Here is a 27,286-nt window from a genome sequence, read left to right as displayed (position 1 = left end):
GCCCCCCTGTTGTCGTTTGAGCACTGGTCCCTGTACATGCATCTGAACGAAACTCTCCATGGGGATGTGCCGCCACCGGGCTGGTGCGAGCCATGGCTGCCCGTCTGGGATTTACGTAGAAACCTTGTAACAGCAAACACTGTGAATGTGAGGATCGTGAGAGTTAAAACCATACATGAAGGAGAAATTCCACTGTAATTAAACTTTTACATTGAACCTTTTATACGTGAATGCAGAAATAAATGCGGTCTTGTACTGTCACGTCCGTTTTTCCTACATAGTACTTGCCACAATGGTATGAAATAAGATAAATGACATGATCACTAAGGCAGGTTAAATCATGTTTCATCTGAATCCGTTTGCCTGTGTGTGGATGTGCAAATGAAGATCCTGTAAGCATGTGTCCACAAGTGACACAGCCTGGACACTTGAAACAACCTTTCCTTACGTTTTCTACCTGAGTAGTATAGCAACTAGGTGTATCAGTTTTCACTAAAATATCCTTTAAATTCTTGTTGCGCTGAATGCAATCCGGGGATGTTGAGAAAAGATGGTATTTAGTGATTTGTCGGAGGATAATATATCCCATCTCTTTTTAATGATTTGTGAAAACCTCTGGCTTTCTGAATGAAATTATAATGATTGGATCCGATATTTTAGTGAAAACTGATACACCTAGTTGCTATACTACTCAGGTATTATGACGGCCTTTCGGGATTGGAAAGACTGAGAAGCCTGTTGCAAAGCATTTTCTCGAGTTTCAACATCGCTTACCAACCCTAAAATTCATTGCAATTGATCATATTCCACCATTGGTCAGGGGTGGTGACAGATGGAAGGCTTCATTACAGAGAGAGATTTTCTGGATTAAGAATCTGGACACGGTCCAAACGAAAGGACTAAATGAATATAATTCATCTAGCTGTTTTTTGAATACTCGTTAAAACTATGTTTTATAAGTGTAGACTGCTGTCTGATTAGAGATTATGGTTCATTTAGAGGATTTTGTGCAATCATATTCTGATATTTTGTGTTCTAGTTTGTGATATTTTTTAGTGAAAAACTAATTTTTTTTGGCAGTCAATGACAATATGTATTTGTTTTAGATCAATGGCAGTTGGTCTTTGCTTCTGTCACTATTTCACAGCATTAGACTCACCAGGTGGTCGTTTAGTAATTTTATCTCTTTTCACATAGCGCTGTCACTTAGATACATTTGTTGCATGATTTTGTCTTTATCACAGTGTGTTTTTATGGCTATTTTGTTTGACACTTTACATCCATACCACAATTTTTTATAACATTTACAAAACAGGCTGTCATCAGTCACAATTCTTACACTCCATATTACATGGTTAGCATTTACATCCATACTATGCATATCACCACATCTTTATAGATCTTATTTATCTCACATCGAGCGCCTGGCAGTAGTTTTACATCAGTGTCTTAATGTGAAACTGGTGACACATTTATTTCTGCATTCACGTATAAAAGGTTCAATGTAAACATTTAATTACAGTGGAATTTCTCCTTCATGTATGGTTTTAACTCTCACGATCCTCACATTAACAGTGTTTGCCGTTACTAGGCCACAGATCGGGTTGTAAGTCACATGACATTACGTCATCACGCACGCACGGGTGGACGCACTCAACGGCGTTTAACACAGGAAAGGTCGGATTAACGGGGTTACTTGGTGATAGGGTAAGTTTAACATATTTTGAATATTGTGTGATCTATATTTCACTTGTTTATTGTTGTGGCATCTTGATAAAGACCGCTTGACGGTCGAAACGTTGATTTACTTCTTTGCTTATGATTTAATATAAGATTCATTACAAATCCAGTGAGTGCTCTCATTTGTCCTGATTATATATTTGAGCACAGAGAAGCACCCTGGTCAATTTTTTGAATTTGTTTGAAGATACATGGGAAGAGTGCCAGAATTTTCGATATATATATATATATATATATATATATATATATATATATATATATATATATATATATATATAGACTCCTAGGGTAATCGGTGCAAACCCAACTCGATAAACCGAGCCTCCCTGGTAGGGCAAAAGTGTGTTAAGAGCACTAAATAGGAAATATGGTGTTTCCCAAATGTCCTGCAGCCCCTGGTCACTGGCGTATCCAGGCTGCAATCCCTGTTCAGTGCAGGCAATGTGGCACAGACAGAGCAGGCCAAGTCACTTTAAAATGTATATGGTAGCATTAAGGGTCACTGCATTGAAGGGTTCCCCTCTGTACATATAGGTCCAGGGGCCCTTAGATTTAAGAAAAACAGATGTAAGCCTCTAATAAAGGGGTATGTATTATGCAGGGTTCAGACTCCCCTTTGAAAAGGAGTGTATGAAGTTTGGAGTAATACCCTGTGTGGGGCACCCCCACCAATGAATAACTTCATGAATAAAAATGCATATACTGAAATACACTGAAGGCTGGAGAATCCAGGCATGATGCAGGGGGGAGGGACTGCTCCCAGACCGCCGGTTAGAACAGGGCCTCAGGCCGCGGTCTAACTTGATTCCTGGCTCCCCGATGGGGAGAGCAAGCCTCTCACGGCCGCCCGGCACTAATTTAACAGGTGGGGAGGGGGCATGCGTTATTGCTCCCTCCTCCACCCGGCAGACACATGCGGTCCGCGGATCGAGCCGGTCGCGGTCAATACCGCGGCACTCCGCAACCGGAGCTAAAAAGACACACAGGACCGCTGGATGTGCACTCCGCGGTCCCGAAGCTCGGGAGGAAACGGAGGAGGCAGAACAGGTCAGTCTCCAGTAACCCCTGAGCGGTAAAAAGCGCCCGCAAGGGCAAAAACAGGAAGGCAAACAGATGGGAAATATAAATATTAAGGAGACAGACACAGGAGAAAGAGCCCCAAAATGGAAAAAGGAGCCAGAAGGAAAACAAAACTCCCCACCAGGCCCAATGCAACATAAGGCATAAGCTAGTTATACCAAACATGCTCCCAAATAATAAAACATGACATAAAACACAGAAATATTAATAAATCCCAAAGCCACCCACTAGAAGCAGGAGGCAGTGGTACTCTGACCTGTACTGATGCGGAGCAGCAAAGAAAGAGGGGATGATGTACGGGGAGGCGAGTTTTATAGTACCTAACTTTTTTCTGATTGGTTGTTTTTTCTGTGCTGCTGTGGAGAGACTTAAGCAAATACAAAGCCTCCTGTCATGTTATAAAATTAGAATTTTTCAAAATGCGCTGAAAGCACAGTGTTTGACGGTTCTGACTCTCAGATATGAAGTGCACCGCAGGACGCAAATGTACTATTTAGCATTAGCACCCAAAACAATTAGAATTTTTAAAAGTGCGCTGTAAGCACAGTGTTTGATGGTTCTGTTGATATGAAGTGCACACCCCAAATTTACTTTTTAGCACCCAAAACAATTTGAATTTTTCAAAGTGCGCTGAAAGCACCACAGGACGCAAATGTACTATTTTGCACAAAAAAAGTGTGATTTTTTTAAATCAACAATGTAACAGTAGTAATTAAGGGTTTTATTAGACTGCAAGAAATGCAGTACGCAAATGTACTTTTTAGCTGCCAAAAAATTGCAGTATTTAAAAATGCCTAGATGTTGCCCACTGAGCTACCAGAACAGGATTAAAGTAATGTACCTGGCACACATGCTGTTGCAAGTGCACTGCACTCTCTGTTGCACTGGGCTCAGGGCAGGGTACAAAAATGTAGTATATCACCCACTAAAATAATCGCTGTAGTTTGAATAATCGCTGTAGATTCAACACCAGAATTCTTTCCTAATCTGTCCCTAACAGCTGCAGCATCCTCTCCCTACACTAATAAGTGCTCATGTGCGTGCGGCGCTACGAGACTCAAGCTTATATATATAGAGGCTGGGTCACATGCTGCACTGGCCAATCACAGCCATGCCATTAGTAGGCATGGCTGTGATGCTTCTAAGGGCAAATGAGTCAGATGCTTGTTAATTGGCTGCCCTACAGCCTTTCAAAATGCGCCACTAAATCTGCGAACACGAACATCGAACACGAACATACACTGAAATGTCCGTGTTCGGGTCCGCGGTCCGGGTCCGGGGTCCAAAAACCGTAATGTTCGGTACGAACCCAAACTTTGCGATTCGGGTTCGCTCAACTCTATCCGTGGGGAATTAGAGTGCTGGAAGCAGCTCTAATGGTATTGCAGCGATGCCTCAAGGCACTGCTGAAACACCCCCTCACTGCCGGGCCGCCGGAGAACACTGGGTGTTCGCTCCCCCCCCCCCGGATTCCAATGCTCCGCCTGTACTGAGTGCCTCGAAGGGTCGAGGCACTCAGTAAATATTACAAAAAAATAAAAAATTTTTTTTTTAAATTAACCCCTTAGCGGTCTTCTTCTTAGTGGGACTGTCTGGGCTGAGCCCAGACAGTCCCCCCTCTGCAATTTAGGACCCCCTAAAAGAGCGGTCACATGGCCACAACAGGGGTCCACAGTACTGACAGGCAGTCCCCCTGCTGGGGAATAAATACGTGGGGGAATGGATTTCTGAATGCCTCTGAGTATAGTTTTAATCTGGTAGGATGACATGGAACTGATTGTTTGGCCATAGGGTTAGCATATGATGTTGTATGCCTGTGAGTTATAATTTGATGGTGTTATGGGATAATTGAAGTTTGAGGTGGCAAAAAGAAAGCCTAGTAACATTGTCATAATGAAAGGATGAGTAATGTTATGTTCCAAGAGGAAACTTTGAATAACACAAAAGCTCTATCATAGGTTCTTTGTGTGTTGGCAGAGAGAGACAGTTTTGATAACTTCCGGCTGTGTCGCAAAAGGATATCTAATCCATGATCAGATTCTGAAACGAGGGGGCAGCTGTGGATACTTGAGTGGCTGTGGGAAGGGCTTGGTGAAATGCCTGGAGTTTAAAACGAGACAAATGGTCAGCTGCAATATTACAGACCCCTGGTACATGAATGCATGCCAAGAAAAATTGGTGACTAGCCGCTAGCCAAGTTAATTTCCTGAGACATGTCATGATCGTTAAAGATGAACAGCCTTTGTTAATAATGTGGCATGTGGTTTGGTTATCTGAGTAACAACAAACCGAATAACCTGACCACAAATAACCCCAAGTCACAGCAGACGCTACAATGGGGTAAATCTCGAATAGGGCTGAGGTAGTGGAAAAACCATTCAAATTCTGGACTTCTGCAGGCCAGCTACCCAAAAGCCATTCATTCCCATAGATGGCTGCAAAGCCCGTGGTAGACGCTGCGTCTGACGAAATGGTTGGTGAATTCTCTAACAATTCTGTGAGGAATATGTTCTTTCCATTCCATGTAGTTAAGAAACTCTGCCACATAAGCAGGTCTGATGTGTATTGGGCATCTAGGGTAAGTCGGCTATCGTCATTGGAAAAATGTGGGAAAAGACGAAGCAATCTAGATATGAATGAGCACCCTTGGGGAATAATTCGCATTGCAAAGTTTAAAGAACCCAATAGTGATTGTAATTCTTTACGATTGCAGGAACCTAAATGAAGATATTGATTGATGCAAGTTAGTATGTTCCCTATTTTGTCATGCGGCAAGCTTGCTTGCATGGAAATGGAATCTAATTGAATGCCTAGGAAGTTAATGATAGTGTCTGGACCTTCAGTTTTCTTTGGTGATACTGGAATTCCTAATTGGTCAAAGAGGCTGATGACTTCCCTGAGGCTACTTGGTGGAAAGGTGCTCTTTTCGACCATCAGGAAGTCATCTAAGTAATGGATGACTGTGGGGCATCTGTTTATGGTCAGAAGTAACCAACATAATGTTTGTGCAAAAATGTAAAAGATTTTGGGGCTACTCTTTGATCCAAAAGTTAGTCGTGAGAAAAAAAAAATAGTACCAGCCTTTCCATTTAATTCCATGTAGGTTTCAGAGTGTAGGATGTATAGGTAGCAGTTTGAAAGCAGTGACTATATCTGTCTTGCATAGCCATGCTCCTACCCCCCACTTTAATGACAGCTGCAATGGCATTGTCAATGGTGGTGTACTGTAGGGAAAACTCCTCTGAAGGAATCAGTGAGTTCAGACTTGGAATTGCTGAGGTATGGGTTGCTGACAGGTCAATGATTAATCTTTGTATTAAGGAGTTTTTCCCCCGTGACAATACCGATAGGGTTCGTTCTCCATGTAGTAAATGGTGGGGACTGGAAAGGCCCTAGCAGGAAGCCCTCAGCAAGTTCTTGTGCTATGAGTGTGTCTACGGCTGTGGGATTCATCAGTGCCGACTGCAAATTATGGCATTCTAGGTTACCTGAAGGCATGTGTATGATACCTGTATGGAAACCTTCCGAAAAAAACCCATTTTGAATACTGTGGGGTTGTCTATTTTTACAAATGGTATGCCATGATGGGGTTATTTTTTATTCCTGGGCTGCTATACGGTCTCAAAGGCAACATAGGCCCAGCAAACCAATATGGCAAATTTCAATGTGCAAACATGGAAAAGGGGATAGCCCTACATTTGACCCTGGTAAATTTGCAAAAACCCATAAAACCTGTACATTGGGGGCACTGTTGTACTCGGGAGATGTTGCTGGACACATATTGGGGTGTTCTTTATCAGTAACACATAACAGGAACTGAGAATCCAAAAATGTCCCAAATAGGACATGGGTGCATGATGACCAGTTGTGAAAATTCCAAGTTGGAAAACTTGAATGCGCACCCTCCGAATAAGGTCTTTTAGCCCCAAGAGAACCTGACACACCTATACATGGGTGGTATCACTGTACTCTGGAGATGTTGCTGAACACATATTGTGGTGGCAGTAATACATAACAGGAACTGAGAATCCATGCCTAAAGTACAATGTGTGTGAAAAATAACACAAAAAATTACTACCCAAAAGGTTGACAAAGACTGGTGGTAGAATTAGTGCATCACTGTACTCAGGAGATGTTGCTGAACACAAACTGGGGTGTTCTTTGGCAGTAACCCTTAAAATTCTCAGTACATGTATTTTTAAATTGCTATATGTCAAAAAAAATCACCAATTATTATTATTTGTTTTTCATTTTTACCCCAAGTTTAATACCTTAGGTTGTCTTCTTTTAAAAAAAAAATATACATGTAAAGGGTTATTCAGGGATTTCTGACATATCAATGTTACAATGTCATTTTGAAAATAAAATTGGTTTGGAAATAGCAAATTGCTACTTGTACTTATAGCCCTATAACATTCCAAGAAAAGCTAAGAACATGTTAACATTGGGCATTTCTAAACTCAGGACAAAATTTAGAAACTATTTAGCATGGGTGTTTTTTGGCGGTTGCAGATGTGTAACAGATTTTGGGGGGCAAAGTTAGAATAAGTGTGTCATATTTTATAATTGTTTTTTAGGAAATAATATGATATGATGAAAATAATATTGTTCTTAGAAAGACCATTTAATGGCGAGACAAACAGTATATAATATGTGTGGGTACAGTAAATGAGTAAGAGGAAAATTACAGCTAAACACAAACACCGCAGAAATGTTAAATGAGCCCTGGTCTTAAACGGTAAGAAAATTGAAAAACGATCTGGTCACTAAGGGGTTAAATAATTCTTCACCAACCAAACAGAGCAATTTAGAAATTCAGGCAATTTACTAAAATTATTTGGTTCTATACGTGTTTTTACAAAACAATTGTAGTACAGTAAGTTCAGGCCAGCCACAAATATAGTTAAGCATCTCCCTGAACATCAGTCCTGTCATTGAGTTTGCCAGAGAGCCTAAAAAAGTACATCTTAAGTATTCTCTTTAAGTGTTTATAATGTTGCTTTATTATAGTTTTAGAATGTGAAATAGTAATGTGTAATTTAAGAAGAGAAAAAAATGGAATCAAATTTTATATATATATTAATTGTTTCAATCATCTATAATAATCTAAAGTGTTTCAATAGTGTTCCGTATGTGCCTATGTCTACCTAGAAAATTGTGTAGAATTACAATGACGTTAGTTTAAATGTTTAGTCTATTCCTCTGTAAAAAAAAAATACAATAAATCAATTTAGAAATTCATGGAGGCATGGAGCCTATTAACTAAGACTATCCAATTTACTAAAATTATTTGGTTCTGTAAGTGTTTCACAAAACAATTGTAGTACAGTGAGTTCAGCCCAGTCACACATTTAGTTAAACAACTCCTTAAACCTCAGTCCTGCCATTGAGTTTGCCAGAAAACTACTTGTGCAGACCAGCACAAAAAAAATAAAGAAAAAAAACTTACATTTACATCATATATACTTATAAATGGTTAATTTGCTTTACACAATATTTGCTGTAACATCAATGCATTTATTTCTCAAGTATCAGGGGTTTCATTAAGCTATTTCCCCTTAAGCCATGCCTTTTGTACCGATTCACAAACTAAAGTGGAATTCTCATATTGAACAATTAGTTTCACAGGGAAGCCCCATTTGTATTTTATACGCTTTGTTCTCACTATTTGTGAAATTTCTAGATAAATCGGGGAAGCATTTCAGATGTTGAATAATTTTTGGAAATACTGACACGTCTCTGAATGCCTAAATTATTTTTCTCTGGCATTATATGGGTGGAATCTAATGATTGTGTCCCTAGGCATGGTCTCTTTGAACTCCCTTTGGCTTTTGTATTCTATGTATTCGTTCAAAAAGTTTTTTTGTTATGCCCTCCAATGTTTAATGCAATGCATAACTCAGTAAAGAAGTCTTCCAAATCTTGTTGGAGAATGTCTTCTGAAAGAACTCTTATCCTAAGGTTTATTCTTCTTTGTCTATCTTCAAGGTTTTGAATATAGGTTTCTAATAAGTTGATTTTAGAGTTTATATTTTTGATTATTTCATCTGCTGTATTTATTTTCTTCTGAAATTCCTATAATTGCTATTGTTTTCAATTTTTTGTTCTACACGTCTAATCACAGCCATTATTTCTTTTGTATTTTTTTCAATATCTTTTTAAAGTCGAATAAAGTGGAAAATTAATTCATACTTACCGTAATTTTCTTTTCCTGGCAATTATTCATGGCAGCATATACACATTGGTTAGCTCCGCCCCTTACAGCTGATAGGACAGGAAAAACAACAAAGGCTTTAAAAGGAGGCACCATTCCTACGGTTCTTAGTCAGTAACAAGCTCTACAGTAGATACATAGAGGCATTGATGGGTGGGTAGTATATGCTGCCATGAATAATAGCCAGGAAAAGAAAATTATGGTAAGTAAGTAATACATTTTCCACTCTCCTGGCTAATCATGGCAGCATATACACATGGGAATACCCAAACTAACAAAGGGAGGGACAGAAATGTTAATAACTGCCAATCAAATAATCAGAACAATTCAACATAGATAGAAGATTGATATAAGTGAAAAAAGAATTAAGGTTAAAAAGGTTTAAAAATGTGGTGCTCCTAAATCACCAAATGTGAGTCACTTATTCACATCTAAAATAATACAATAAAACAGCAAAAAGTGATAGGTGAGAGCACTCTATACTACTTTACCCTTTGACACATGTAAATCAAGCAATCTTGTAAAATCTGCAAACAAAATACAGCGTATATAGAGTAATGCCGTAGAAATTAAGTAAGTATGAAATAAATAACTGGTTCAACTCACATGGTCATGAGCCACTTAATAAGTTGGCTCAGACTAACAGCATGTCATAACAATAGCTGGATTCTGGTACTCCAAATTGGCTCTCACCTATCACTTTTTGCTGTTTTATAGATAGAAGATTGAACTTGATGTCCAAATTGCGCATCATTGACTGCTTTAACGAACAGTATTAAATGCCGGACAAACGTGTCTAAAGAGGTTCAAATACTAGCTTTACAAAAAGTGTCAGCAGAAACCATCTCCATGGAAGCCCACAATGCTGCAACAGCATGAGTTAAGAGTTCCCTGATACCCTTCGGTACAGGTAGAGAATGGCATTAATAAGCTTTCCCCTCAGGCAGGATCTCAGGTGCCAAATGCAAGACAACCATATTCTGTTGAAAATTAGTAAATGGGGTTTCATAAGATCAAGACTGGAAATCACACATTCTCCTTGCTGAGGTACTAGCCACCAGCAACAGTACTTTCTGTGCTACCATCATGGAAGCTCCTGCTAGAGGTTAAAATGATGGTTTAATCAGAGCCCGTGAGACCAGTGGTACGTCACATATTTGCTTCAACACCCTCAGTGGAGGCTTGAGTTGAATTGCTGTTTACATGAAGTAAAGCACCAGGGGCATCAATGCTCAATGGGTACCCTTTGGTACAGCTAGATAATGGCATTGATAAGCTTTCCCCTTATTCAGGATCTCAGGTGCTATATGCAAGACAACCATATCCTGTTGACAATTAGTGCATGGGGCTTCACAGGACCTAGCCTGGAGTTCACACATTCTCCTTGCTGAGGTACCAGCCACCAGCATTTTCTGTGCTACCACTATTGAAGCTCCTGCTACAGGTTCGAATAATGGTTTAGTCAGAGCCCGTGATACCAGTGGTACGTCACATATTGGCTTCAACACACTCAGTGTGTAGTTCCATCAATACGTAGCTGTGAGACCCACCTTGGTAGATATAGGATACAGTGGCATTGATATTTGAGCAAATTTGTACCCACTTGTTCTTCAGCAATCCTCTGAAGTGAAGAAGAGCCCTGAAAATGACTTCATTCCATACAATTAAATGGTAATATTGTGCAACATGGTCCAAACACTGTGCAACCAATCTTTGAAAACTGGAATCCGAGCTTATAATTCACCAATGAGGTTCTGTTCACTGGCAACCCAGAGATATATTCTCTCTGTTCAGCTACCAGGTAAGGTGTAACTCCACTGATGGGGACATCGTCAGTGGCTGGCACCAATTAATCTTTCTCTTGTTAAACCAAGATAGGAAGGACCTTTGAGGAATCCAGATATGCCATTGGGCCCATCTGACAAGTCTAATGGTGGATACCAGGATTACTAGTAGTTGCATATACTTTCTTGCTGTCACCAAGCAAAAATGAAGAAACTGGAAGAGAAAACTTCCAAAATCTGTGGAACTGTTCCTTAGATAGGGAAAAATATTCATCAAGCAGGAGTTCTGAAATAACTATATTCCTCTGTGTGCCTGCCTTCTGTGGGTCTGAGGCTACCAGAAGTAGATCATCTAGATAGTGTTCTGGATAGAGTTGAGCGAACCTGGACTGTAAAGTTCTGGTTCGTACCGAACATTATGTTTTTTGGACCACGGACCCGAACACGAACATATCACTGTATGTTTGGTTTGGAGTTCGGTGTTCGGCGATTTAATGGCACGTTTTGAAAGGCTGCAGGGCAGTCAATCAACAAGCGTTTGACTCGTGTGCCCTTAGAAGCCATCACAGCCATGCCTACCAATGGCATGGCTGTGATTGGCCAGTGCAGCATGTGACCCAGCCTCTATATATAAGCTGGAGTTGCGTAGCGCCGCACGCACATGAGCTCTTATTAGTGTAGGGAGAGGATGCTGCAGCTGTTAGGGACAGATTAGGAAAGAATTCTGCAAACTAGTACATTAGTGGGGTGCACTTCATATCTGTGAGTCAAATAGAAGCGTCAAATAATGCGCTTACAGCGCAGTTGTAAAAATCCTTATTTTCTGGGAGCTAATCTGCTTAATAGTACATTTTGGGCATGCTCTTCATATCTGAGAGTCAAATAGACGCATCAAATAGTGCGGTTACAGTGCAGTTGTAAACATTCTAATTGTTTTGCTGCTAAACTGCTAAATAGCACATTAGTGGGGTGCACTTCATATCTGAGAGTCAAATAGAAGCATCAATAAGTGCGGTTACAGCGCAGTTTGAAACATTCTTATTTTCTGGGTGCTAATCTGCTAAATAGTTAATTTGGGGCATGCTCTTCATATCTGAGAGTCAAATAGAAGCATAAAATACTGCGCTTACAGCGCAATTGTAAAAATTCTAATTGTTTTGGTGCCAAATAGTACATTTGCGGCCTGCGGTGCATTTCTTGCAGTCAGATAAACTAAACATTTTTTTTTTTTTTAAAGTTGTTGCCTATTGGCGGTTACATTGTCGCCTGACATAAAACATCTGTTAGTTTGGTGGGTGGTGAACGCAAAGAATGAGGAGAGCGTCAAATAAGGGACGTGGCCCTGGTCATGGTGCTGCTGGTGTTGGTGGAGCTCCTGTTGCAAGGAGAGGACGTGGTCGATCTGTGCCAGCTACTAGCACAAGTGAAACACCTTAGGATGTTTACTGTATTTTTCCCTTCATTTTAGGTACTTTCTGGCAATTGCCCTTATCCAAGATGGCTGCCGCAACTTGTATTCCCACAATGCAAGTCATCTGTATTGGGACCTTTAAGGAACAAACTGCACACTTTTCCAAGTGTGTTTGCTGTTTAGAGACCAGGGAGAGAGCTCAGTCTGCAGCATACATGGCCCCTGAACACCCAGGGAACGGTGATAAATCACCGGGACCAAGGGGGAAGCATAAGACAATGTAAGAGTGCCTGCAATGTGGTTAAAAGGCAACAAGGTGCAAATGTCAAAGTTTAAAGGCACCACAGTAGAAAGGCCTCATAGGTTAAAAGACATTACAGTCTAAGGCACAGCTGCATAATGTACCACAGTTTAAAGGCATCATAGTATAAAGACATTACAGCATAAGGAACAGCTGCATAATGCCCCACAGCTTCAAAGCAACACAGTTTTAGATGCAACACAGATTAAATGCATCAATTTTTAAATGCCTCACATTATAAAAGCACAACTGCATAATGCACCACAGTTTAAAGATATTACAGCATAAGGCACAGTTGTATAATGCACCAGTTTAAAGACATCACAGCTTAAATGCATCACAGTATAAAAGCACAACTGCATAATGTACCACAGGCACTTTAAAATAACAAAAACAAATAAAGCAATGAAGAGAAAAAACATATGTCCATAAGTAAAGGGCGCAAATTGCTCACACCCTAAGGGCTGTAGGACAGGAAAAAAGACTAAGGACCATAGGAATGGAGCCTCCCTTTAAATCCCCTTGTTTTTCCTGTCCTATCGGCTGTGAGGAGTGGAGCTAACTCATGTGTATATGCTGCCATGATTAGCCAGGACATTGTTGTTCCAAGTACCGTATATACTCGAGTATAAGCCGACCCGAATATAAGCCGAGGCCCCTAATTTTACCCCCAAAAATTGGGAAAACTTATTGACTCGAGTATAAGACTAGGGTGGGAAATGCAGCAGCTACTGGTAAATTTCTAAATAAAATTAGATCCTAAAAAAATTGTTAATTTAATATTTATTTACAGTGTGTGTATATAATGAATGCAGTGTGTGCGTATGAATGCAGTGTGTGCGTATGTGTGCAGTGTGTGTGTATGTGTGCAGTGTGTGTGTATGAGTGCAGTGTGTGTGTATGAGTGCAGTATGTGTATGAGTGCAGTGTGTGTATGAATGCAGTGTGTGTATGAATGCAGTGTGTGTGTATGAGTGCAGTGTGTGTGTGAGTGCGTGTGTATGAATGCAGTGTGTGTGTATGAGTGCAGTGTGTGTGTATGAGTGCAGTGTGTGTGTATGAATGCAGTGTGTGTGTATGAATGAAGTGTGAGTGTGTGTGATGCAGTGTGTGTTTGTATATGTGTTGGTGGGGGGTGGGCATTTTGATTATTGTTTTTATTAATTATTATTTAAATCATTTTTTTTGTTCTATTATTATTTATTTTTAAATTATTATTTTAATATTTTTTATTATTATTTTTATTTTATAAATATTATTTTATTTTATTAATATTTATGTTTTTCGTCCCCCCTCCCTGCTTGATACATGGCAGGGAGGGGGGGCTCTCCTTCCCTGGTGGTCCAGTGGCATTGGCAGTTTAGTGGGGGGAGGGGGCTGGCAGAGCTGTTACTTACCTCTCCTGCAGCTCCTGTCAGCTCCCTTCTCCTCCGCGCCGGTCCGTGCAGATTTTCTGTCAGCTCACACTGTAAGTCTCGCGAGAGCCGCACTATGACCCCGCGGCTCTCGCGAGACTTACACTGGGAGCTGACCGAGGTGCTGAACGGACCGGCGCGGAGGAGAAGGGAGCTGACAGGAGCTGCAGGAGAGGTAAGTAACAGCTCTGCCAGCCCCCAGTCTGTATTATGGCAATATAAATTGCCATAATACAGACATTGACTCGAGTATAAGCCGAGTTGGTGGTTTTCAGCACAAAAAATGTGCTGAAAAACTCGGCTTTTACTCGAGTATATACGGTACTTTTTTTTTATAAATCCATTGTAGTGATATGTGAATCTAAATCTCTTGAGGCGTCTAGATATGATTTTCTGTGTCTCCAACAACAATTGATATATTAGTTAGAGTTTGAGTGGAATCCAGTAATGATGATTTGGTGGTCACTGGTGAGAATATACAAGCTAATTTCTTTAGTTTTTTTTTTTTTCCAGTTTTTCATCTTTATTCTTTTGAGTTTTATTATTGAGTCTATTTTCTCCTTTTTTTTTTTTTTAGCTATTTGAAGAATAGTTTCTCCCAATTTATTTATTTATAAAATATTTTATTTATAAAATATTTTACCAGGAAAGATAAATTGAGATTTCTCTTGTTTTCAAGAATATCAATTTAAGATATTATTTTATAGGATGTTCTTTATGAAAAGAGCATATAAGATGTGATGATTTTTGGGAAACATTCCATTTGAGTTTAAGAATATAAGATTATTTTCTAAACAGGGATATATTCAGAGTATAAGTGTTTTACAGATAGATGCCTTTTTTGCATGGCTCAAAATAGCCATGCGAGGATCATTTCCTTGTTTTATGAGGGTTTTTTTTTTTTAATCTTTGTTTTTATTGAGGCATATCAGTAACTTGATTTGCAACGGTATCATTGTGACAGGACTAGACAAACAAATATAATTGTTCAGGATCAAATACAGATATCCACAATAATGCAGAGCTGGTTCAATATGGTAATGCGGTAGCAGGTCAGGACAGACATAAATTAGCCTATTTTATAATGAAATAAAAGAAAGTAAGAACGATAACATGTAAACGCAGGTCATTGGTAGGAGTGAGTAAAGGCATTGCTAATTGACAAGGAATACCAGCACATGGTAGGCAAGTACAGAATGCATCATAAAACATGTAAAATGTGCAACTGGTATAGCAGGATACATCTCATGTTTTGTTATGCTTATAATAAGTGCAGGTCAAACATGCTATAAGACAGGACAGTAATAAGGCCACTGGGACTGAGTGGGCTATTAAAAACAAAATTAAAAGATAAGAAATCAAATTGCTATGGGAAATAAGTAGGTAAGTAACTTAGAACACGTCTACTTCAATCAGTGATGATTCAGATAGAAAACAGTATGCCTGTTGGTAAAGTCAGCCGACTCCCAGTGTTGGGAAGCTCAGAGTTCAGGTGATGATCGGCATATCCACGCCAGAACATGGCACTTTTCCGGCCCCAGGTCCGTGTGAGGGCCTGCATCATGAGTTTGCAGACTCTGGCTGGCTCCCTGGCCGAGGTATGTGGGGGATCTGGTTGGTGTAAGCCAGCGGTGGCGTGGGATCCTCCGCACACATGGGTGATGAGGTGAGGCAATGCCTTGGGTGGCTTTTGGCCAAAGGGGGGTAGGAGAGCATCCTCGACAGGTTACAGGACAGGAGTCGAGGGAGATTGGCTGCCTCTCCTCAGTTCCTTCTATAGTATGCCACATCAGGGCACCTCAGGTCTCTGGCAAGATTCCGCCTTAAATGAGGTGTCGATGTACACAGAGGTGTACCCCCAACTTGTGATGTAGGGTGTAGCTGCTTAATAGCTTGGGAAAATGGCCAAAAATCAGCCCCGGATTTGGGAGTCCAGGCACCACAGGTCTGCTTTACACTGTTGCTAGACTCCGCCTGCCTTGTTTTATAAGGTTTTTTAATAGGGAAAGGTTTGAAAATATGTTGTTCTCTTATAAGAGACTCCTTTGAGTAGCAATGGATTAGAAGTATAATCTTTTCATCCAAGACTAATTGTAAGGAAGGTGATTTAGTTCCTTTAAATACGTAAATGAGATATTGAAAAAAAAATCAAAAATGTTTCTTTCCTTTTTTTCAAATTTATTCTATTTTCTCCTCCTTTTTTTCCTCCTTTCTTTTCCGTTCCCCTTCCCGTTTTTTCCCCTCTCTCCCTTTTTGTCTTTTATTTTTTTTCCTCAAATTTCCCTACCCGTGAAAATCCCCTACCCTCGTCACTTCTGGTGAGGGAAATCAGCTGGATCCTGTGCTGCACATGCGTGCTAGCACTCCTTGATACTCCTCCACAGCAAGGTCCTGGGATGTAAGTAAAGCTAGTTTTACACTTTCATTATAGTTAGTGCATTCACTAAGCTTAGGACATGGGACATTAAGGGTTAATGTTAAGGTTCAAATTAGGGTTAGGATTAGCGACTTGTTTATATTTAGTGATATTTCACACTAGGGGAATATCTATAAATGGTTATTTTTCACACTTTATTTTAACCCTTACCCCAAGGGTTAGGGTAATAATAGAGTGTGAGAGAGGTTAGAATAACTTACCTATCCCTAATTTGAACCCTCACTTAACCCTGAATGTCCCATGTGCCTAAGCTTAGTGAATGCACTAACTATAATGAAAGTGTAAAACTAGCTTTACTTACCTTCCAGGACCTTGCTGTAGAGGAGTAGCAGGAGTGCTAGCATGCATGTGCAGTACAGGATCCAGCTGATTTCCCTCACCGAAAGTGACGAGGGTAGGGGATTTTCACGAGGTAGGGGAATTTGATAGAACACCGGTCCATCACCCTGAGCTCCTCCCTCTGCGTCCTACATCACTTCTGTTCAGCGCAACCTGTTAGCAGTCTTACTTAATGCATTAGTGACATATAATATGATATATAATTCTGTTGAAGACTCCAGTTAGTTAATATAGCACAATGTCTAAGCAATATAACAAGGATAAAAAACCATCTGTTTTTTTCAGCAGATATGAACCCCTAGAAAAAACCCACATATTCTTTGATAAAACAGGCTTCAAATTAATTGATATTGTCAGTTCATTTAGCAGGAGAGCTGACAGTTCATTTTGCCTATAAAAACAGCTAAAATGCTTGAACTGGGATATAATCATTTATATATTAGGATCTAACCAAGGTTACTAGCTTAGCTCAACAAACATCAAGCTCTGCTGTACTGCCATATATCAAAGAGTTTGGTTTAAGATAAATAAACCTCCACCAACACATATCTCATATGTATCATATTGAAAACCATTAAACAATAAACCAATTTATGCTTCCATGTTTCAAGTACACCCTTTCAGGGATCCATTAGTTGGTATTAGATCACTCAGAGTACTTAATACTTGCTGTATTGTGCAGCGATTATATATATATATATATATATATATATATATATATATATATATTTGTGCTCGGAATTTAAATACGTAATGGATAGTAACTGTGAGCAAAGTTGGTTGTGGTGTGCCGAAACCAACGTACGAGTGGTAATTATAACAGGGCAGAGGTGAGTAGGGGCTAGGAGTTTAAGTAGGGGACTTACTCCTCCCACAATTCAGGCCTCCACAAGTTCAGGCCTTTTAACTTGTGCTCGGAATTTAAATACGTAATGGATAGTAACTGTGAGCAAAGTTGGTTGTGGTGTGCCGAAACCAACGTACGAGTGGGCCTGTAAATAAAAGAGGGCCCACCAAGGAGAATGTAATTATAACAGGGCAGAGGTGAGTAGGGGCTAGGAGTTTAAGTAGGGGACTTACTCCTCCCACAATTCAGGCCTCCACAAGTTCAGGCCTTTTAACTTGTGCTCGGAATTTAAATACGTAATGGATAGTAACTGTGAGCAAAGTTGGTTGTGGTGTGCCGAAACCAACGTACGAGTGGGCCTGTAAATAAAAGAGGGCCCACCAAGGAGAATGTAATTATAACAGGGCAGAGGTGAGTAGGGGCTAGGAGTTTAAGTAGGGGACTTACTCCTCCCACAATTCAGGCCTCCACAAGTTCAGGCCTTTTAACTTGTGCTCGGAATTTAAATACGTAATGGATAGTAACTGTGAGCAAAGTTGGTTGTGGTGTGCCGAAACCAACGTACGAGTGGGCCTGTAAATAAAAGAGGGCAAAAAGATAAATTCGAGAAATACACACTTTATTGCATTTTTTACAAAACCAAGTTGCTGAAAGCTTGGCGAAGCTCTTTCTCCGGCTGTGGAATATATGCAGTATATATGGAGGATTTCCACCGCCCCAGTCTCTTGATGATATGGACTGGTGTGTTAGTGCTAGAGGCTGCTCCTATACGGAAGGAGTGCCTAGAGAATGCAATCGGGTTGTGTCCGAGCTTAGATAACAGAATTCTGATATGAACCATCAATTTTGCTGTGGTTAACGGGTGCCCTTGTAGTGTTAAGAGCGGAGAGTCCAGTAGGTGACCGTGCAGAGTTGACCGTAGGTGGTCTAGTACTTTTACCGGACACCAGGCATTATCAGTAGGGAAGAGAGGAATTATAGTAGGGTGTAGTGACCGGTTGGTTTTAGTTGTAGGGATCGAAAGTTGGTAGTGATCTTAGTGAGGTGTGATATTTTAAGTCTTAGCTTCGTATCTCCTTGACAAATTACGGTGAACTCTCTAGGTCTGAGAAAACCGTAGAAAGCGAGATATAAAGCAGATTTGATCACCGTATTTGTGCCGATGTCGAATGGGGCTGTGTCAAGGAGATTGCTAAGTGACCTGAAGATAGGCCCATCTATAGGTAATCTAATGGTAGAGAGTGGAGGTGAAACCTTTGATATTCCTTTCAAAACCTTTTTGACGGGGTATGAAGACAGGAAAGGTGTGTTGTTAGGAAAAAAAGGTGAGGCTGTGGTGCTGGACCCCCGTGAGATATAGTTTAATGGTGTTGTGAGATAGTTTAAGGTGTAGGTGGAAAAAAGAGGCAAAAGCCACCATGGTTTGAATAGAGAAGTCACCTTGTAAACCGAACTCTGCTGTGAATTTATTAAATATATTAAGAGCCCTATTGTAAGTGATAGCCGTGTTTGGTGATAATGCTTGGTGAGTGAGAGCTCTAGCGCGGTTCAAGAGTGTGCTTAATCCAGGATTAGATCGTGGAACCGTGGTGTCCTGATGGTTGTAGGTGAGCCGTTGGCAGTGCCTGAGAAAATGCCTGAAATTGACAACGAGAAAGAGCGTCAGCGGCCGTGTTGTGAATACCCGGGATGTGAAAACAAACTAAGTGAAACTGGCCGGATGCTGCCAACCAGGTCAGCTTGCGAATCAGCCGCATGATGGTCAGGGAAGATGATCGCCCTTTGTTCACGATTTCGCAAGCTGCCGAGTTATCAGAGTAGCATTTGACTGCCTTGCCAGACCAGAGATGACCCCAGGTGTGTGCGGCCGCCACAATGGGATAAATTTCAAATAGTGCTGAGGTCTCTCTGAATCCTGGCAAGGCATCCGAATCAGTGGGCCAATGGCCCCTGAACCAGTGGTTCCCAAAAATGGCTGCAAAACCGGTATTGGCTGCTGCGTCTGTGTGGATGATGGGTGAAGAGGTGGAGAGAGGGGGAATAAACATGGAGATTCCATTCCAGTCCTTCAAAAACGTCCCCCACATAGCTAAGTCAGCCTTGGCGTGGGGGTCCAAAGAAACTGTGCCAGAGTCCGGAACTCCGTGCAGCAGGCAAAGGAGTCTGGATATGAAAGACCTTCCCTGCGGAATGATGCGCATTGCAAAGTTCAGGGATCCGAGAAGGGACTGAAGTTATTTTCTAGTGCAAACATCATTCCGCAGGAACAAGTCATCTCCCCTCTCAAACGTGACAGTTTGTCGTGGGGGAGGCTAGCTCTGAGGTTAACCGAGTCCAGTTCTATCCCCAAAAAGGTCAATTTAGTTGTGGGGCCTATAGTTTTGGCTGTGGACAAAGGGACTCCAAGTGTGGAAAATAGTGCAGTAGTGCTTCTGATTGCTGTGGGTGAAGGTGACCCTGGCTCTATTAGTAAAAAGTCGTCAAGGTAGTGGATAACGGAGTGACACCTGGTGACGTTCAGAAGCAGCCAGCATAGTGACTCTGCGAAAATGTCGAACAGTTTGGGGCTGCTTCGAGAACCGAAAGTGAGTCGTGTAGAGAAGTAATATTTCCCTCGCCATTTAACACCGTGTAAGTGCCAGAGTGAGGGGTGCATGGGTAGTAATTTAAACGTTTGTGATGTCCGTTTTGCTAAGCCAGGGTCGATTACCAGATGATATGATGGACTGTATGGCGTCGTCGATGGTTACGTACTGAAGTGAGAATTCGTCTGCTGGAATGAGTGCGGTGCCGATAAATCAATAATTAGACGTTTTTTTTTGTTTTTTTGTTGTTTTTTTTTTTGTTTGTTTTTTTGGAATATTTGTGAATAGCAATACCAATGGGGTTAGTGCACCAGGAGGAGAATGGTGAAGAGGTGAAGGGGCCGATCATGAAACCGTTGGTGATTTCAGAGGCAATGAGAGTGTCTATGGAGACTGGGTCTAAACGTGCTGACTGGAGATTAGGGCATTCTAGTGTACCTGGGGGAATGGCTACAATACCCGTGAGAAACCCTTTAGTGAACCCTGTGGTGAGATAATCCACCAGATGATTAAGCCTGGGATCCCTTGTCTTGAGCACCACAGAGATATCACCGTAATTGAATGCCTTGTTCTCAAGTACATCCTGTGAGGCTATGAGCAAGGACACCAGACACACATCCTTCCCGTCTAGGATATCTTTCCTGATAGAGTCAGGGACGGAGTGTGCTGGTGACTCAAATGGTGTAATGGCTGTGCCCGGTGCTGGAGGGGGGAGTATAGGAGGGCATGTTGGTATAGTAGGTACAGCCTTGAAAGCGACTGGGACTACCGTGGTAGTACCTGGGGAGGAGATGGCGCTTTCCACCTTAGATAGCCTGCTATTGAGGGTCTGTAGATTGGCCAAGATCTCTGCCAGGGTATCCTGGGTGGCCGTGCTGTTGCTTGGTGGTTGTCCTTGAGAGCTAGTCCCTGGCCTGGGCTCGGGGGCTTGGTGAGTAAGTAGCCTATAAAGTTCAGCCTTCCTAGCTGTGGCCGGAAAGGGGATTCCCCTGAGCCTAAGCTCGGCCGTAATTTTGGGAATAGTCCATGCTCTCAAGGACGTGGGGATTGAAAGAGTGAGTGATTCGCCTGGAGACCCGGGTCTGGTAGGCGTGAATGGAGTTTCTTCTGTCAATTCTTTGGTTGGAATAGGTTCTTGGGACATTCTAAAAGGAATGATTATGTGAAAGATATATTAGAAGGGGCGTAAGGTAAGTAGGCGGGGTATGTGGGGTGGTGTATATGGAAGAACTGGACTGTAATGCTAGATGCCAAAGCGAAAAACGTAACTGTTGAATGTTTGGATAGGTGAGGCCCTGCTAATGCCAAGTGGCGGTGAGAGGCTCTACCTATGATTTGGCTTATGACGTAGTTGCCACAGACGTGGTGGCGGGATGTTGGCCTCTCGGTGACAGTAGAGAGAAATCAAAACGTGTGGCCGTGACAGGTGAGGCCCTGACTAGCGCCCTGTAGTAGGGCATGCGAGGCTTGTAACTATGATTTGGGCGTGGGGCCGTACCTCCGTGTTGAGGTGGGGGGGGATGGAAGGCCTCGTTGGGACGGGATTTCTGATAGGGTGCGCTAAGGCATTAGCCTATACCCTGTAGCCAGTTCGATTGTATATTTAAGGATAAGGTGAGAGGACTGGAATGTTGTGTAGATACTAACCTTGACTTCTTGCGAATGGTATCTGGAACCTTCTGGTGGTAATAAGTGTGGTAAGTCTCGTCTTATGCTGTCCTTGAGGAAGAGTCCTGAGGCTTTAAGACAGATGTTGACGTATTTATGCGTATCGTGGTGGCGTATGATTTGAATTGGGAGTAGGTTGTTTGTTAGGGGCGCAACGTGAGATCCTGCATTGAGGGATCTGGAAGGTTTAAGTGTGTGACTGGGCTGAAATAGATATTCGTGAGAAGGCTGGATGAGGCCTTGGGGTGACGATTGGACGTATTTGGGTATAGACGTAAGTACCTGAAGGTATGGCTGAGTACCGGGTCAGGTTTTGGTGTTTACCGGAGCCTGATGGCTGTATGATCGTATGTCTGAGTAGAAATAATAGTAAAGAATTAACGTACCGTGGGCGTAAGCCTGTGGAAAAGTAGTAATGAACTTGAGACCGTGATAGGTTTTATATGAGGTGTAGTAACAAACGAGTTGTGAACTATACCTTGGTTTGACATAAAGAAATTACGTTATGCGAAACGGTTTTACTGTGTAGAACCGGGGGAAGCCTAGAATAATACTGGAGCTAAGGGTTAACCGAAGAAAAATTCCATAGTTAACGACAGGTGTGGAGGTAAGTAATAAAACCCAATATGTAAACATTTTAGGCCTATGGCTTTATAATGCAAAGTGATAAAATACAATACCTGTTCCTGTAATAAAAGACCTTGAAATAAACAACTTTAGCGCAGAAAAAGCGAGAAACCGATGCAGTCTGTAAAGCCAAAAATATGTGACAGCGTGATTATATGGAAAATGAATAGTACAGACGTTTATGTGCCAGATATTGTGTTTATAAACAGTATTTATTAGTATATGTGACAAAATAAAGTGTTTAATAGGTAAATATGTGTTGTGGCAAGGTCAGAGAGGCTTTCTGTTAGTAATAGATTGGAGTGTTCTCTATTCCCAGCATGATGGGGTTAATTGGTGGGAGTCACCCCTTGAATGTTATATACCAGGTGAATGTAATTAACCAGCACTAGGGTTTTAAAAGGTTAGCCTCTGAAGACAGAGAGTCTAACAGCTGGGAGAGAGGAGGCAGTTAAGCCTGAGACAAAGGTACTGTGTGAAACCTGCTTAAAGTGCTGTATTTCATTTTGTTTAAAACTGGGAACTAGATTAGCTGGCCAGTTGGATAGTTAGTAATACTGTTTAGTAAGTCTCCAAGTTGGAGTAGGATTTATTTTCTTTTTGTTTTATTTTGTGGGAGAGCACAACCTTGTATATATTGTGGAAAGTGACAATAAACTGCAGTACTATTTTATCCTGACTGTTGCATTTGAAGTTTGTGAAGAGCCTGGCCATCCTGCCACAGTGTATAGAAACTGTACGTTTATGATAGACGTGGATATTTTAAAAAGTAGTAAAACAAATTAACTGGTTAACATAGAAAGAAAATCACAAGGCAGATTTTTAAACAAGCTAATTATATCCCCAAACTGACAAAAAAAGGTATCAGTAGCAATATGACCGAACAGGGAATATACATAAAGAAAAGTAGAATTCGTGAAATAGAACTTAGTGCATACTGTAGCCTATTTGAATAAGAACTAGCCGAATATGGATTTAGAGCAAGGTGTTTGTGTTTTAATCGTACAAAATAGATTGGTCCTGGGTGACCAAACGGAAATAAGAGAATGCCCGTAATAATATTACTGTGTATATAAATAATAATAGATTAGGTAGTTTCCGTACGAATATGTAAAAGCAGTGATAAAGTGCCGAGCGTTCGTCTGTTTTGGCGTGAACACTGAAATCGGTTAAAAAAGCGTGTATTTGTACGAATATGATAGAGGGAGCCTACCCCTACGTTTTTAGGCCCGAACGGCGGGAAATAGCGGGGCGCTATTTCCTACGCCTAACTTACGTGAACGTGCCGGTCTCGTGACCGGAAACCGGGTACCTTGACCGGGAACCGAGTGGAAGGCCTCAAACGGACAGAGGACTGGTCAGGACGTCTGACTGCTGGAAACAGGAAAAAATTCTGGAGGGAAGCTGGACAGGAAGTGCTTGTTGCTATGGGGACAAAACAATCAGCTGAAAGGCAGAGGTGAGTAGGGGCTGGGAGTTTAAGTAGGGGACTTACTCCTCCCACAAATTCAGGCCTCCACAAGTTCAGGCCTTTTAACATATGTTACAAACGTGGAAAAAAAAACTACATTTGAATCTTAACTTTTATCTTTTTTTTCTGAGTTACATCCCTTTGATTGCTTTTTTCTGGTCTCCGAATGGGAGGGAACTTTGGCAGCAATCTGCATCCAGACGGAGGTGCAGACCTGCTCTGAAAACAGCGAAGGATGGGTCAAGGAGGTCTATAGATCTCCCCACTGGACTGTGCAACTGTAGGAATGCTTAAAATAGATGGTAGTGCTGGCTCTGCTGTCTGGGTCCCCAAAGGGATTTGTGTGCACAAAACCATTTTTTTATTGCAAAGTTAAACATTATGTATATACATTTCCAGGGTATTTGTCTGTCCCATTATTTGTCAACCTCAGAGTCAGTAAATTATAGAAAAGTCCATAAAAACAAGTAAATTCCAGTGCCTTTCCTGTCAACCTGACAAACGTGTACTGGGATGACATGAACTTTTCCAACATTGAATATCTGATCACCTCAGTCCTGGTTTTAGTGTTGGCAGGTATGCAATATTTTGAGCAAATCTAAAGGATTGGATGAACTGACTTTTACTCAAAAATAAGTTAAAATTGGATTTTAGTCGTCAATTTCTGCCTTGTTTGAGTTGTTCAGTCTACCAATTCGTATGAAGAAAGGAATAAAATGAAAAAATGAGCTGTAGGTATCAATAAGAAGTCATGCTCTAAACACAGGAATTAAGTTATTATGGTATCTCACCTTAAACATCCAGTGGCATTGAAGAATACCTCAGGGTCTAGCACACTCTTTTGACCAGATGTAGGATTATCTGACCATCCAGAAAATGGGATAACTACACAGTCATTTAGAACAGGAAGGGCTTCCCTAACAAGTTCCTCTTTCAGCTGGTCTGTGGAGGACAGATTCCAGAGTAGGCCTGTGGAACATATTTACATTGAAAAATTACTGTCTATTAACAATATACTCCATGGTGTTGCTGGGTGTCAAAAAGACCAGGGGTTTACGCTCAAGAGGTGTTTGTATGGCACTTCCTAGATATACTGAATTCGGCCCACTCACTTCCCACCTTAAAACCCTAACATTGTCCATGAATCAGTTTATGACACCACATCAATTAATTCAGAGTATTACACAAATCTGTATTTATAAACTCTTCTATTAATCCCAAACTATACTTGCAGGATTACATTTATACTTTGCATTAAAGTCCTGTGTCCTCAGCAATATATTGTTTATATTATAGTTATCTTTATTTAAATGTTATCTACTGTGGCACGTACCTGTCAGTTGCTTCTGTATATCATAATTAGGGGTCCTTCTTAGTAGGCTGACACTTTCCTTCACTCCTCCTTGACGACTTGTTTCAATTTTATTTGGGGTATTCTTAAAAACAATATTCCTCAAGGCTCCAGCTCCTGCCAATTGCACATTCTGATTTGGACTCTGGAGAAGGCTAATAAGCTTTGTGATGCCATTACTCTGGTACACCTGTGAAAGAAAGAGAGAGATGGTAACAGCAAGAAACTGATTATTATATCACTTCAACACCCTCCACCCCCGGCCCCACTCGTGGTGCAGATGAGGTTTAAAACCCTCAGTGGTGGCTCAGGTCTGCCTTCTCTCCTCTCTCGCCAGCGGTAGAGGCCTAACGTGCATGCGCAGCAATGGCCACGCTCGAATTAGGACAGTCCCATAGGAAAGCATTATTCAATGCTTTCTTCTGGGGTTTTGGATGATGCTGGATGTCCCCGTTCATAGTGTAAGGATGTCCAGTCGTGCGCCTAACAGTCAGTCGGGCACCTAACAGCCCAGAAGTCCCTCTAGTGGCTGCCTGGTAGACAACCACTAGAGATAGAGTTAACCCTAGCAGGTAATTATTGCAGTTACCTGCAATAATTACCTGCTCAGGGTTAAGGGACCTGGGACAGTGCACCCAAAAAACTACAATGAGCTGGTCTGGGTTCCTATAGAGTCCCTTTAACAAAGCAGTTTTGGTGTATAGATTCATGCCCCTGCTTTTTTACTGCTCAATTCTCTGACACTTAGGAGTTAAATTACTTTGTTTATGAGGGCAGGGCTTGCCAGCGCACCTGAGTGGATGCCATTTCACACAGTTCTGAGCTATTAAGATGCTTAATGCACAAGATAACAGCTCCATCAAGACATTGGCGACATTGGAACGGGCAGATAGGACTTCAGAGCACCCTGCTGCACACACTGATGCCTTTTTCCTCACCCCAATGGCAAAATACTTCAACCGAGTTCCTAAGGCCTACCGCATGGGCAGAGGACCCGCAAACAGGCAGGGGATATCAGGCAGACAAGACAGACTGCCCACTGCCAATGAGATGGGGAGACCATCGCAAAAGCCGACTCCACTTACCCCAAGAGCTCAAAGGGACATAGGCTGCAGCTGCCCTTAATGACCCAGGCGCCAGCCTCTCTGGAGGTCTCACCTACTGTTCTGACCATGGGGGACTCCCATGACATATTATTATTATGTTATTATTTATAGAGCACCAACAAATTATGCAGCGCTTTACAGTGCGTGGACGAACAAACATGTAGTTGTAACCAGACAAGTTGGACACACAGGGACAGAGGGGTTAAGGGCCCTGCTCAATGAGCTTACATGATAGAGGGAGTAGGGTAAAGTGACACAACAGGTAAGGATAGTATTAGACTGTGGCGAAAGCCACTTCGCCACTGGTTTTTGGAGAGGACTCATGCCCAGCCTTTTACCTTGGGATTACGGTCCCTGTGACTTGTTTGGTTTTAAGGCACTGTTTCTGCCAGTGTCGAAGTAGTCAAAGTGGCCACCATTCAACATTCGAACATGTGGCGGTGGCCATTTTATTCAGTCGAACAAATTCAGCTGTGTTTTGTCATCGAGTTCATGGAACTCAAATTGGACACGTGATGGCACGAACACCACTGAACAGTTACCTTCTCTAGGACTTCGACTCGTTGACGGGAGTCGAGCGGCATTCGACAATTCAAATGGCACTTCGACACTGACTTAGTGAACTTTACTCATTGGAAATAAGCCGGCCACACAGCCTAATTCTCTGGAACTATTTTGGGCATGAAAACATGCGTGCAGTCGGTCAAAAAGAGACTTCAAGGAATTTCCTGAACCACGAGATTTTGCAGCGAGCAGATCATTGGATACATTGGTCAATGCCGTTTCCACAGAGTGCTTAGCGCGGAAACCAGACTGAAGCTGGTCTAGCAGAGAGTTGGACTCGATGAAGTCTGTCAATCTCGCACACACAACTCTTTCATGGATCTTGGATGCAAAAGGCAGTAGCCAG

General features: G+C 41.6%; 1 protein-coding gene across 2 annotated transcripts in view; it reads right to left on the bottom strand.

Moving 5' to 3' along the window:
- Nucleotides 1-27,286, bottom strand: part of PKP1 (plakophilin 1) — a 448,336-nt gene that overhangs the window by 208,584 nt on the left and 212,466 nt on the right. For both annotated transcript variants that reach the window (XM_063453188.1, XM_063453189.1), the window contains exons 5-6: nucleotides 25,253-25,460; nucleotides 24,711-24,888 (exon numbers count right to left, since the gene is read on the bottom strand). In XM_063453188.1, the coding sequence (XP_063309258.1) occupies nucleotides 24,711-24,888; nucleotides 25,253-25,460 (386 nt within the window). The remainder of the gene's footprint in view (nucleotides 1-24,710; nucleotides 24,889-25,252; nucleotides 25,461-27,286) is intronic.

This window comes from Pelobates fuscus, chromosome 1, assembly GCF_036172605.1.
Source record: "Pelobates fuscus isolate aPelFus1 chromosome 1, aPelFus1.pri, whole genome shotgun sequence".
NCBI classification, from domain to species: domain Eukaryota; kingdom Metazoa; phylum Chordata; class Amphibia; order Anura; family Pelobatidae; genus Pelobates; species Pelobates fuscus.
Note: the sequence above shows the minus strand (reverse complement) of the source record. Positions and strands in the feature narration are given on the sequence as shown.